At 47.1% G+C, this 14,479-nt stretch overlaps 1 protein-coding gene across 6 annotated transcripts in view; it reads right to left on the minus strand.

The window, feature by feature from the left end:
* Positions 1 to 14,479, minus strand: part of IQSEC2 (IQ motif and Sec7 domain ArfGEF 2) — a 182,478-nt gene that overhangs the window by 85,704 nt on the left and 82,295 nt on the right. For 2 of the 6 annotated variants that reach the window (XM_053293855.1, XM_053293862.1), the window contains exon 3: positions 10,699 to 10,794. The exons of the other annotated variants lie outside the window; for them this stretch is intronic. In XM_053293855.1, the coding sequence (XP_053149830.1) occupies positions 10,699 to 10,794 (96 nt within the window). The remainder of the gene's footprint in view (positions 1 to 10,698; positions 10,795 to 14,479) is intronic. 6 annotated transcript variants of the gene reach the window in all.

Consider the following 14,479-nt stretch of genomic DNA (forward strand, 5'->3'; position numbering starts at 1 on the left):
GACACTGGTGGGGGGAAAGCAGAGGGAGGGGTAAGTGCACCCTCCCCCACTCTTAAAGCGGCACCCCCGCCACCTTCAAACGGCCCCGCCGCGGTTCCGTGCACATCCCTATACACTCGTACGTGTTTTATTTGTATGCATGACTGTGCCTGCGTTCATGTTAAAAGTGCACCGGGGTACAGGCCCCTCAAATGCATGGTGCAGGTAGGAAGTGTACTGCTGAACATGTGCTCAACATAGTGTGTGAATAACTGTACCTGTTTACAAATCTGTACCTGTTTACAAATAACTGTACCTGTTTACAAATCTGTAACTGTGTATACTGTACACCAGTGTTGAACATAATGTATGGATAGGGCTACTGTCTTTCCTTTCAGCCGTTTAAAAACAGAACTTGTGGGAATGGCTGGAGTCAACAAGTCAACAAACAGGAAGGACAGAGGTTAGTTAAGAACAAAACCTCTTCAAGGTGAGCAGAGAAGAGGGCGGGTGTGAAAGGCAAGCAGCTAAAGCAGGGATTCTCACTTGGGTTCCCAGATGTGCTTGGATGACCACAGCCATTGTGATGGGGATGACAGAAGTTGCAGCCTGACAACATCTGGGCACCCAAGGTTGGGAACCCCCAAATTAAAAGTATCCCCACCAAGTCAGCTTCCAGAAGGCTAAATAGGCACATCGAAAGTTGTGTTATACTTAGCCAAGCCCTTGGTCCACCTAGCTCAGTATTTACACTGATCTCCAAGGTTTCGGGCAGGAGGCTCTCCCAGTCCTACCTGGGGATGCTGCCAGGGATTTAACCTGGGACCTTCTGCCACTGAGCCACAGCTCCATCTCCTAAGACAGGCTGTCACCTTTAAAGGTTGTCCAACTCCGATGCCTTTAGCAAGCAGTCTGGTGTACAGAAATGTAGCAGGTCGAGCATTTCCAGGTATGAATGTGAAGCCACACAGAAGGTTTCACCTGATACATTTCTGCATGTGAGGCAGCTGTTAAAAGCAGGGGAACTGAGCCCGTAAGAAAGCTGGCAACCTTACAGCCAAAAGATCAAAATGCAAGTGATATGCAAGGCAAGAGAACAGGGCCGCAAAACCGACCTGAACAGAAACACACAGATTTGCAAGCTGAATAAAGGAAGCATCGGTTGGATGCTTGCTCTATTTATGTGGGAGGAGGGAGAAAAGAGTGTCTCTGGAACAGCCCCTGATCCCATCCCCAGGGTGCCATGGGGGTGAAGCTGGTGTCGTGGGGTTTCAGGGCCTGGTTAGAAGTGCAAGGCGTGGAGGGGATGGTGGCGCCCCCTCCAGGTTACCTAGAGGAGGGGCTGCTGCACTCAGAGGCAGGGCAACAAAACTGATGGACGTCCTCAGCCTCCTCGTCATCATCCCTAGAAAACGGGGAGGGGACAGACAAACAGACAGAGACGGATTATAATCCTGAGGACACGCCCACCATTGCCAGGAGTGGGGGAGCAGGAACAGGTAGGGTGATGGCTGAAGTGAGGCAGAGAGGGAGATGCAAATGGGGTTTGAGGAGGCAGGGGGGAGGCAGGAAAACTTAAAACACACCTGCCTTATTTGGGTCCTGGTTTTCGCCTAAAACCATAGTCAGCCTGCAACCCAGAAAACCCTCTCATTTCTTTCACAGATCCTGTCTCCACAAGGAAAAGTGTGTCTACGGGTTTCCTGCCTTGCTCCATCCCCCAGCCAGCCCTACTGGCTGCTTTCCCCTCTTACCTGGTGCAAAACTGCATTGTTTTGCCCCAGAGTGAGTGAGGTGGGCAGCAGGAAAACCCATAGCCTTTAACAACTGAAGTACTGTTAAAAGAGCCTGGAGGCTTCTCCAGGGTGACTGGTGGCTCTAGGACTGCCACTGCCCAGGGAAAACACAGCCTGGCTACCTCCTCCATAAGAGCTGTTAAAGGCATAGAAGCTGCAAAGAAGAAAATAGGAAAGGAAAGGAGCCAACTATAAACCACCCTGAACCCATGAGCCCAGAGATTCCCAGATGTTGCTGATCTACAACTCCCGTCATCCCCAGCCCAGCCACTGTGGCTGGGGATGATGGGAACTGTAGTCCAACAACATCTGAGGATCCCTGAGCTGGTTCAAGGTCGCCATATCAAAACTCAGAGATCTGTACTGTGCATTAGATTCTCCAGTGCGGCAAGAACTGAAGCAACCATGGTTTCCTCTGACAACCCTTCCCCACCTGCTGTAATGAGCAGGGCTCTAGGTGTGCAGAGCAGCAGGGGAAAGGACAACAGGATCTAAGAAGAAGCCGATTTCATCATTTAAGAAGGTACGGCACACATTTCTGGATTGCAAGCCGACAACCCTACACTGGACTCCATTCTACTACTCTGGCTACCCCCTAACTCCACTCCTCTTTTGCACACTTCATTCGTTCACACTCATATCACACTTGGTTTATGTACCAACTAACTAGTCCTGTTTATCCTTTCCTAAATCAGTTGAAATCTCTCTGTATTTACAAGAGCAAATGCCTAAATACTTCAATAAGGTTATTCCTGGGTATGTGTGCACTAGGGATGTGTAAAATGTTTCGATATTGAAACATTTCGACTCGGGCCGTTTCGAGTGTTTCAAACTCAAAATGCCCTTTAAATAAAATGCCTGTTTTGAGCTCGGAACAAGACAACCCCATTTTGACTGAAAACATTTTGAGCACCATTTTGGAGGCCTGTTTTCCCCTTGCTGATTGGTTTTCTGGCACTGGCTTCCAATTGGCTTGTGACCGCCTTGCTGCTTCTTATCATACAAATCAAGTGTTGTCATGGGCAACTGTGCCCCCATTGGCTGGGGGCGGGGGAGAAGGGGAACACAAAAGGAGAGAGTTTCAAAATTCAAAAGGGACTGGGAGGCAAAGAGAGCACATCTAATAGGGGTGTGCGTGGACTGAGGGTTCATGGTTCCATCTGAGTTCGGCCCGACCTACAAATCCGTGAACCAGTTCGGGCCAACCACAAAACAGTTCAGCGATTCAGAGCTGCACCAGGGTGGAGGGGCGGTGGCTGCAAGAGGCACCTTTAAAAATAAGTAAGCAAGTCCTTACCAGTATTAACACCGCTTCAGACAGCTTCCTGGTGTGGCGGCACTCCCCTCAGCAGCCCACGTGCAGTGGTGGCATGGCTCTAGCACTCACCTGGCCTTCGCATGCATGGAGACCAGGTGAGTGCTAGAGCTGCACCGCCACCAGGTGTGGGCTGCTGGGGGGAGAGCCGCCACACTAGGAAGCTGCCTGGAGTGCTGTTAACACCAGCAAAGACCTGCCTTCTTATTTTTAAAGGTGCCTTTCACTGCCACGCCCCCGCTCCACCCCCCAGCGTAGCCCCGAACCAGTTCGTGGACTCGCAGTGTGGTCCGAATTCAGACCGAATCACAAACTCTTGGTCCGTGCACACCCCTACTTTACAGTGTGCCTCTCTTGAAGAGGATACATCAGGAGAGAAGGAAGGAATCAAGGAAGGTTTGATTGTGTGGTTTTCTCAGCACCAAGTATAATATGCTGTGCTACTGCTGCTGTAACTATCTGGTTTTGCTGGATCTCAGATTGACAAAGGCAGAATTTGGGTGCCTTCCTTCCTTGAGTTGTGGCTTGGTTTGTTTGTGAAATAGTGTTGTGGTGAGAAATGGACAGTGGCAGCTCTCTGTGTGTGTATGTAATATTTCTTGGTGATTACTGTGATGAGCTCATGTCTGGCCTTGAGACTAACATGTGTGTCTCTTATTGCTCTGGTCTAATCTGCAATCTGCATTGCAAGGTGTACTCAGTCAAAATGTGGCTGAAGTTGCTCTAGTTGAGCTTATAGCTATGCTTGCTGCTAAGGGTGTTGCTGTGGCAGCTGTTGCAATGCTAGGAAGTAAGGAGCCATAATTGTGTGTGAGAGAGCAACCTGCGCCAACCATTTTACTGCAGCACAGGCACTGTGGCTGGCAGTAGATTCTGGGTCAGTGATTCTTTTTTGGCCATTTTTGGACTGTGTGAAATGTGTGTTCTGTGTTGGGAAGGACACATTCCCTTTTACTGTGTGCTTCTGCAATGTTTTTCAAGGCAGGGTTGCAAAATGCATTGCAAATTGCAATGCAAAACTTGTGTGTGCACTCTTGAGTACAGTTTGTTCCGGCCATAGGGAACAATGGGGAAACTCGAAACACCTCATTGCTCCCAGGGGAGCTTCTAGGGATACCAAAGTGGGTTGTGTAGTAGAGCATGATGGGTGCTACCTACCACCCAACCCACAAAGAAACGGGCAAGCAGATGATTTATAACAAATGTTTAACCTTTCCCACAAACCTCCATAGGATCCTATAGAGGTTTGAGGAAAGGATTAAAATTGTGTTAAAAATCACCCACTTGCCCATTTCTTTTGTGGTAGGTAGCACCCATCAGACCCCACTATGCAACCCACTTTGGTGTTCCTGGGAGCTACCCATGGAGAACAATGGTGTGTTTCAAGTTTCCCCGTTGTTCCCTATGGCCAGAACACTCAAAATGTTTCAAATTTTTAGTCGAAACAACTGGGTTGACTGCTGTTTCAATGAAGCACTTTGGCCATATGCGTTTTGTTTTCGAGCGCAAAACAAAATGCAAAATCTGTTTCGTGCACATCCCTAGTGTGCATGTATATTAGGTTGCCATCACTTTCCTGCTCTACGCCAACCAGAAGTTCAGCAGGTGAATCTTTTTCTAAGAGGTGAGCTGAGATGCAATGAAACAAGTTCCTCTGAGCTTAATGGGACGTATACTTGAGTAAAGAAGATATCCGCAATCTGAATTCTTTATTGACCTTCAAGAGAGCCCTTAAAACCTGGCCTGGCCTTCCAGGGTTTTTAATTAGTTTTGTTTTAATACTGTAACCTGGTTTTCAGGGTTTTAATTGTTCTGATTGTTTAATTGTTTTTTATGATGTTTTAATTGTTAATTGATATTTTATATTTATATTTCTGTTTTAATTGTTATTGGTTTTAATGGTTTCTGTTTTAATTGTGAACCACCCTGAGCCATTTTGGAAGGGCGGTATAAAAATCAAATTATTGATAATAATAAATAATAAAAATAAATGTGCAAAGGACTGCAGACTTAAATTTGTTTAAGTGACTCTATGTTGTATGTTTTATTCATTCTATTATTGTTTTGTATTTCACACTGAGTACTTAAACATGCAAGTCAAAAAAGGTTATTAAAATATTTTTACTGTTCATGAATTTTTCTTTTGTACAGAAGTACTTTCTCACGTAATCTGAAGGAGAAATCAAGTTCAAACCTTCTCAGCACAATTTGTAGTGTCAAGTCATCAACACAAGAGTATCCCAGAGTTCCCTCCTCTCTCTTCTCCCATAATTCCTTGCCATCGTTGCTCATAAACAGTAACAAGGAGGGCAGCCAGAAAACTGGCACTTTTGCATGAACCTTCACCAAACAAAGACAACACTTGGGATGTCCAAGACACTTGACTGTTAATTCTGTGAAGTGTGATCCCTAGACTCTGACTGTACCAATTTCCATGCTTTTACCCTGTTTCCAACTGTATTTAATCTTGAACATTTTTACAGCTTTTTGCCAAAATAAGTACATTATAAGTTCAGAGCTTCACTTGATGATCTTTTATAATCAAGTGACGCAAGGGCATCTCAACATTTCTCTACGCTACATTTTTCTATCATTCTTGCACGCTATCAGTGACCACATTCAAAATGTATCTGCTCCAGAGAGTGGATGGTGTCTGTAGAGAACAGGAGAAGAGAATGAAGAGAGGGTGGGTGGGAAGATACGTCTTCCTTCAGAAAGAAGAAAGCAGTCCTAACCAGTATTCCCTCTCCCAGATGTCGTTGACTACAATTCCCAGAATCTCCAGCTGCAATGACTTTTGCTTGGCGATGATGAGAGTTGTAGTCAACAGTATCTGGGAATTAGGGATGTGCACGGAACCGGTGGCAGCCAGTTCAACGGCGGGGGAGGTTACCTTTAAGGAGCAGTGAGGTGTGTTTAAAAATGGTCCCGCGGGGTGGCAGCGCACCTCCTTGCTACCCCAGTGGTCACGTTGCACCGGGCACTTCCGGTCCGAAGCACATGGGGGCTGCAAGGAGGTACGCTGGAGCCCCACAGGACCATTTTTAAACACAGCGCCTCCAGTGGCGGGGGGGAGCATCCTCTTTGTTCCTTAAAAGGTAACCCCCCTGCTGTCGAACCATCCAAACCACCAGCCCTTTGAACCGTAAGAGGGCCTCTGAACCGGTTCATCATGCACAGGAAATCCCCGTTAGAGGGAACACTAGTCCTAACCTTTCCTCAGTTTAGGGGAGCAGTCATTAAACTGGTTTATCAGTCCTTCCTTCTTCTCAAAGCATGCTAGGAACTGTAATTCTGTGGTGGCGGGTAGGGACATCTAACAGAGTACTCAGCCCCTTTAACTACAATTCTGAGAATTCTTTGGGAGGAACCCCTAGCAATCAAAGTGGTATAAAACAGGTATAAGTTTGTGGTTTCAGAAATAGGGCCTTAAATGCTTTTCCTAAAGCAAACATATTAGGGATTTGCTAAACTGGAGCACCCAAAAGAAAGACCCAAACATACTCACAATTCAGCTCTAAAATCAGAGTGATAAGGGAGCTGCAGGGCCTGCCCAAGACATTTTGTGCCCAAGGACTCCCAAATTCTTTTCTACTTCCTGAACCAGTTCAGACAGTATGCCCAACTGATCTGTCAAGCCCCATGTGGAGGAGTACGGGATGGCTTGCCAGGTGTGGAAGAGATGTGTGCACATACATGCTCCTCTCCGTGCAATGGAAGGGCCAGGTGAATGTATCTCCCGAACCAGCCCACTGGCATGGAGCACAATCCACTGAGAGTAGAGAGCTGGTACAGAAGAGGAGAGCTGGTCTTGTGGAAGCAAGGATGACTTGTCCCCTTAGCTAAGCAGGGTCCACCCTGGTTGCATATGAATGGGAGATTTGATGTGTGAGCACTGTCAGATATTCCCCTTTAGGGGTGGAGCCGCTCTGGGGAGAGCATCTAGGTTCCAAGATCCCTCCCTGGCATCTCCAAGACAGGACTGAGAGAGATTCCTGCCTTGAAGAAGCTGCTGCCACCAGTCTGTGTAGACAATACTGAGCTAGATGGACCTATGGCCTGACTCAGTATATGGCAGCTTCCTATGTTCCTAAGTTCTCCTGCACTAGCTCCACTGATCTCCCCGCTATGCTGCCTGCCTTTAATGCAGGCCTTGGCAAATTTTCTTTGTATCTAGGAGCCAGTCAATTTAGGAGTCAGACACTTTCATCAAGTGTCTATTGACAAAATTACCAGACTTAGTGAGGGACACTGTGAAGGGAGATGGTGAATGGGCTTCTCTGTATCCCTTAGAACAGAAACAGGACAATCCGGGAGAAATAAATATGTGATTAAATAACTGAATATCTTAGTCTAGGTGCCATGTTAAAGGCGCCATGGTTCCCTGGGGCTTGTCAAACCCTCATTTAATGCCATCTTTAAGAATTTCTGCTTTATACTGAGCCAGACCAAGTGGCTATCTAATCCAAGTGGCTATTACTAGACATTAGTCTAGTAATGTTGGTGGCAGCAGGCAGCTGCAGAAGTTTTTTCCAAATGTGTGGAAGGGCATTTGGCCGAAGCTTTTCCCAGCTATGCTACCCGAATTGCTTAAATTTTAGGTGCCAGGGACAGACTAAATCTGAAACCTTCCTGCATGCAAAGAATCTGCTTTACCACTGAGTTATGACATGTCTCACCACTAACTGGGGGCGACCACCCTCACCAGGCCTCTGGATAGCACATACTTAACTGTCCATACAAACACTATCCACGCCCATGAGAACAGAGGGAACTAGCCAAAAAGAGAATGAGAATTTCCCCTCTAGAAATCAGAGGAAGTCTGGGATACCTTTATGTTGTCATCTTCCTTGAGGAAGGAAAAAAGTGAGGAGCATGCTTCTGTATATAAACCATCAGTATGTTTTACTAGTAAAGGATTAAGCTAGGCTTTGAAAAACCTTATGGAAGTACTTTGTCCATGTTAATATGAACACAAACAAAAGGAACTGTACAATTTTGCCTTTGTACCTAGAAACTTGTGCTCACACTCAACATTTACATGCACTCGCAAGACTAGTTTTCACAATACATAGTGCTGACTTCCCCCAAGTATGCATTCACACAGAGAAATATGACATGTAATAATGATGAGCAGTAATTCCCATGATTGCGGTGGCTAGAAAAGTTGCTGCTGAAAGCATGGGAGTTGTTCCCAATTAGCCCTGCCATCCTCTTTTCTGTTTCTCCATGTGAGCTAATACTTGAAGACGCTCAGTGCCCACATGGTCCAGAATGCATACTAGGCCTGCATAATATATGAACCACCAAATCAAGCACATCACATCACTGCCAGCCATACTGTACTTGGGGGCCTGCTAGGCAGTTCACAGCCTTGTTTTTTATGATCCCAGGCAGGTAGCAAAAACCAGAGGATTATCAAGCCTCTGGTGGGCTGCCTTGCACAGTTTTGTGTCAGTTTTGGCGGGTCACAGGTTATGCAGGTCTGGGGAATGTACGCACCGCTTCTGCCATGCACATTAGCTGCTGGGGCTATTTTCATACATTTCTTCTTCTCTACTAATATTGCCGTCGTCCCCTCCCCGCCCCCCAAATTCTGGCCAGGCTGCTATGTCTTTAACAGCTGTGCGACAAACAGAAATTCAGCAGGTGAGGAAAGCTGAAGGACTGCATTGGCACACTGCTGTTAAAGGCACAGGAAGCCTGACTGGGGGAGGAAGCTTCACAAACAGGAAAACCTGTGTTTTTTGTAGGAAAGATCTGAACAGGCCTTCTCCTGTTTTCCCAGAAAGTGGGGAGGCATTTCAACAAATTTCAGGGTTGGCTTACCTCTGATTAGGGCCAGCTATCCTTCCCCCCACCGCCCCTGCTTTCTTACTGTTTGTGCCACTTCATCTTCTTCTGTATTGTTTTGTGCCATTTCTTGTGGCCACAGTACAGCTTTTCGAGGAAGCTGGCTCCTGCCCACCACAATAATCCATAACCCAGTGCACCACGAATTATTTTACATCATGATGCAGGGTCATTTCTAGTGCATGCCAGGGCAAGGGATCATTGTAGCTGGTATCATGGTGGCTTGGGAGAGCTCACCACCAAGAGCTGTACTGCTGCTGTCAACTAGGTGGCAAAAAGAAAAAGAAAAAGAGGTCAGCCAGCACTAAGCCACCCCTGAAACTTTCAAAGAATGTCTCAAGGTCCCTTTAAAATCACTCCAGTTGCCACACACACCCGGAATCCCTCCCATACCCCAAATTTCAAACTAAGGTTCTCTAGTAAGAATTTTCAGCTCATTCACTAGTTCATTGCAATGTGTGAAAAAGAAAAGCACAAAATTATATGGAATGGGCAGCTTTCCTCCAAAGAGACTGCTGCTGTATAAAAAAAAATGTAGGAAGCATCCTTCAATTTTCTCTCTCACACACACACAATATCATATTGTTGCCAGCTTTTTTTTTTAATTGGACCTGTTCTTGTGACTTTAATAGACATTCAGCAATGAAGCAAATGAAGCCGTTCCTTCCTACCACATCTCTTTATGGCTGCCAGCTTTTGAACCGGCTTCCATAGCTGTGCCTTTAACAGCAATGTGATCTGCAAGAGTTAGCAGGTGAAGCTTTTCACCATATGGAGATAAACATGATCACCTGATGACTGCTACAGATCACATCACACAGCCATAGGGGCCAGTTTGGAAGTTGGCAACCCTACTTCTGTCTACAAAACAAAAGGCTCCATCTGCTTAATTTCTGAAGACTGTTAAAAGGTAAAGGGGGAAAAAAACAGTTTTAAAAGGAGGCAATTCTGGACTGTCGTGCTGAAACTTTGGGTGTCAAGATCCATCTACCTGACACACACAAACACACACTGTCAATCTTGTTTTGTGCTCCCTTTTTTGGATGCTCATATAGTTGCTATCTGGCATGCCTGCTCTATGCTCCAGCTACATGCAAATACTCACATGTATGTGTGTGTGTGTGCGCGCGCGCGCGTGTGTGCATGCGCGTGCACACGCACACACACACCACGTCTGGCTGGACTGGAATCCCTTTACCAAAGCCTTGAAAGTGCACAGAATAAACCCCACACCAACCTCCCAATGGCATACATCTCTTCTTCTCCTCGGACCTTTAAATAGGGGAGAGGAAGGGGTGGAAGAGAGAAGGTAGCCTGGAATGAAATGTATCCTGAAATCAGGAGGGTTGGAGAGGCAGAGGAACCTAGGGTGAAGTGAGCAGGGGTAGGCGATAGAGGGAATGCACATGAATGCTGTGAGCATGGAGAACATGAAATCCAGTCTTCCCCAATACTGGGATAAAGCCCCACATCTCCACTGCTGCTGAAGTCTCTGCCCAGAGATGGGAATAGAACCCCAGTCCTGGCACCTAATCCCCAAGTGGGAATCTGCCAGTGCTGGGGAAAGCTCAGAAATCCTGCCATTTGCTTTGCTGCAAGCCCACTGGATTGCAGAGAGGCAGCCCACCCCGCACCCCCAGAGCTGTAGGGGAAGCCAGGGATCCTAAGGGATGCTGGATTTGCGGATAAGGTGGCATGTTGCGAGATGGGGGATGGCTTGGAGTGAGTGAGTCAGGGTGGGTGTGAGTGCCTTACCTGCAGCCTGTGTGCCTGGCAGGGGAAGCTAGCTGCGAGTGGAGAAGCGACTGAGCAGAGCAGCAGTACTGGTGCAGAGTGGGACACGTGGACGACCTATAGAAGGCAGCAGAGAGACGGAGCAACAGAGAGAGACAGGAACAGAGAGTGGACGGATGAGTGGATGGGGAAGGCAGGTATAGGGAAAGAAATGGAGGAATCGGTGTATTGTGGAGAGGGGGAGAGAGGGAGAGAAGGATGGAAAATGTGTGCCGAAATGAGTCGATGGAAGGGTAGAGAAGGAGGGAGGAAGAGAAGAAAAAACACAAAGTCAAGAAAAAGGAGGACAGCACTGAACAAACAGAAAAAAAACATAGCAACGCCCCCAGGCCAAACGAAGAGACTCAGCCACACACTGGGCTATGGAGAGAAGAAAGAGAGAAAAAGAGAGAGAAACAGATAGCAGTGGTTCCCTGGGGACAAGGGATGTTAGGCCATGGAGCCACAGGAGCAGGGGGTGGGTGGGTAGGAGGGAGGGAGGGCGAAACAGGCAGCAGGACAACTTGGGCCACGGAATCACAGGCAGCCTGATATGTGAGAACAAGAGAGCACTGGGGGCTAAGGGACCAGAGAAACAAAGCTACAGAGAAAGGGAGACAAAGGCAAAAAGCAGGGAACGGGCCTAGGGAGAGCCAAAATGGTGGACAGTGAGCACCTCGTGCCCCATGAAGAGTTGAAGAACTGCAGATAAGGAGTGCAGGGCAACGCATCAGTGAGGCACAGGCAGCTCTTTAAACCAGGTGTGTGGGGCAGAGAGGGTAGGGGACATATTTGTGGCTTAGCCAGCAGGACCAAGCTACAACTGAAGAGATCAAAGGGGGGGGGATAATATTTATTGGAAGGCTACTCAAGCAGAATGCACTTCAAGATGTGTGCGCCTCAGGATCCTTCAACTTGCAGAACAGATGCCGTAGCACAGCTCTTAGCTCAAACTGTGTGCACAAGCCAGCACCCTCTGCAACTTCACAAGGGGCTCTGTGGCACAGCTCTGGGACTGCACCACTCAGGGCAGCAAAATGTCTTGGCAGCGGCCTGGGCTGAGCCACAGATACAACACAACGATATCCTCCCACCCTCACCACCGGATAACCTGGGGCTCAGAAACAGCAATACAGGAGTGATGGTTGGACAAACAAGTCTTGTCTGATAAGTTCCGAATGTGAATGAGGGCCAAGCACCTAATCAGAGTGAAAGGAAGAAGGGTGTGTGTGTGTGTGTGTGTGTGTGTGTGTGTGTGTGTGTGTACACGGATGCAGAGTTAGCTGCCAGGATAATAAAATGTCAGAAGGAAGGATCTGCTAGGGAAGCCAGGACAGGAAAAGCAGAAGATCCGGTGGGGCTGCAGAATTCAACGCAGAGAGGCAATCAGGAGTGATCCAGGGGGAACCAGCTGGTTTCTGGCTAAGCCTAACATCACACTCTTATATGCAAAAATCTAGAGTGTGACAAGGAAGAGGATACAAATCCCACCCCACAAAATACACAAGGTCCAGTATTTCCTCTCACAGCCCAAGAAAACCACATTGCCATCTTCCCATTAAAACACCAAAAAATCAACCAGCTTGGAAAAAAGAGAGAAACCAGGGCCTGAGGGATGCAAGTATGCTAATATCCCCATTCTGCAAATGAGGATACTAGTTTCTTGGGGAAGAGCAGAGAAGGTCTCAGAAGGGAACAGCGGGTGCCTCAGAAACAGAAAGAAATGGTGGAAATAAAGGTGGATCTGCTTCAAAATGCCACACGATCCCACCCCCCAATAGATGGAAATATATCTTTCATTCCATCTGTATAGAGCAGACCTGCACAACATAAGGCCCGGGGGCTAGATCCAGCCCACAGGACTCTTTTGCTGGCCCCAAGGAGGGGCCCAAAGTTTTGTGGTGCCTGAGGGGAGGTGGAAAAATGCTGCCTTGCCTCATGGTGCTGGTAGGGGTCAGCCCCCTTTCAAAATTAAGCTTTTAAAGTGCATGAGAAGCAGAGAGGTGGAGAGGTTCTCTCCTCATGCTGTGGTTAATTAATAATTGCTTTCATTAATATATTAATGAGTAATTAATAATTGCTTTCATTTGTATCTAATAATTAATTTTAATTTTATCATTAATGTGCTGAACATTTACCTCAGCCCTCACACACAAAGTCATGGTTGGCTCTGGCCCACTGGGCTATTTGAGTTGTGCACCCCTGGTATAGAGACTTAACCAAGGCTTAGCCCTGAAGCCTGTTTTAAACTCTGGGGTTCAGCCCTGGAGCATCTATCTATCCATCTTAAAACCAGTTCCTGGGTTAGGGATAGAGTTAAGCAGGGGTGGGAAATCTTGGGCCCCCAGCTGTTGTTGAACTACAACTCCCATCATCCCCAGGCACAATATGTGGCTGGGGTGATGGGAGTTGTAGTTCAGCCACAGCTGGAGGGCCAAGACTGCCCACCCCTGGGCTATAGCTTAAAGGTAAAAAATGTCCAGGAGGTCCAAGGCAGTGTTCCCTCTAAGGTGTGCGCATGAGCACGCACACACAATTTTCTTAATATCCACTCAGTTAATTTTAGATCCCACTCAGGCTGGATCAGGAAGACCCCATTCTGAATACACATGTGCATACACTGTCATGCTACTGCCTCCCAGAACAAAACTCATTTGGCACACAGATGAAAAAAAATTAGAGGGAACACTGGTCCTAGGTCAATTCCTGGCAGCTCTAGGTAGGGCTAGGAAAGACCCTGTCAGAAACCCTAGAGAGTCACTGCTAGTCAGTGGAACAATTGTGAGATAGACGGACGAATGGTCTGAATCAGAAAGAGGTAGTTTCCACTGTACTTACGTTCTGACACACTACAGTGTGACAAACATATGCACGGATGAATGTGTGTGAGAGAGTTTATGCAGGTGAAGGGATGGAGCAACTGAGACTGGAAACACTTTGATTCTCAGTAGGTCCCACGAAGTGGAAAGGCTGCCATTTATAAGAGCTGCTGGAAAGAGAGTAAACCTAGCTTCCCTCAGGTTCAAGCCCCACCTCAGCAGAATCCCTGATCACACACCTTCACAGAAGAGGAAAGGTTATTATTTACATATACATACTCGGTGTGCGTGCCATGCATGTCTACACACACACACACACAGAGCTGTAGCACTACTACATTCACACTAGACAGGCTTCTACCTCCACCTGTCATCATCAGGATACCTAACCCCAGTTCTCATTAGGAGGCAGAGGCTGCAAGTTCCAAAGAGCACCAAATCAATCATTTTGGAAACAAAGCACAGGATTCTTTCTGGTCACAAGCACTGCATTTCTGGGTTACAGCAAGATCCATCCATCCATCCAGCGCTCATTTCTTACTTCAACAATAGTCAGCAAGATACCTTTGGGACTTTCAACAGGGCCTGAAGGCGATTGCCTTCACTTATTTGACCCTAGCACCTAGACTCCAGAGATATACTGGGGATAGTGCTATACCCAGATACCCAATAGAGATACACTGTTTCTGTTCATGGAGGTTCCATGATCAGCAAAAAATAAGAGCTATTCTTGATATCAGAGAGTTTGGTTGGCAATCCAAGGCCCTGAGCCAGCTTTGGAAGGGTGGTATATAAATCAAATAAATAAATAAATAAATAAATCCCCATCTCCCTGCTTCTTGCTTAAAATCTCTGCTTCCTATGTAATCCAGAATAAGGATGAGTAACCACAGTGCTTAATGTCAGTCTCCCCATCGCACCCCTGGTTTTGGAACTCAGGAACC

The sequence above is a fragment of the Hemicordylus capensis genome, chromosome 2 (assembly GCF_027244095.1).
Source record: "Hemicordylus capensis ecotype Gifberg chromosome 2, rHemCap1.1.pri, whole genome shotgun sequence".
Classification (NCBI taxonomy): Eukaryota; Metazoa; Chordata; class Lepidosauria; order Squamata; family Cordylidae; genus Hemicordylus; species Hemicordylus capensis.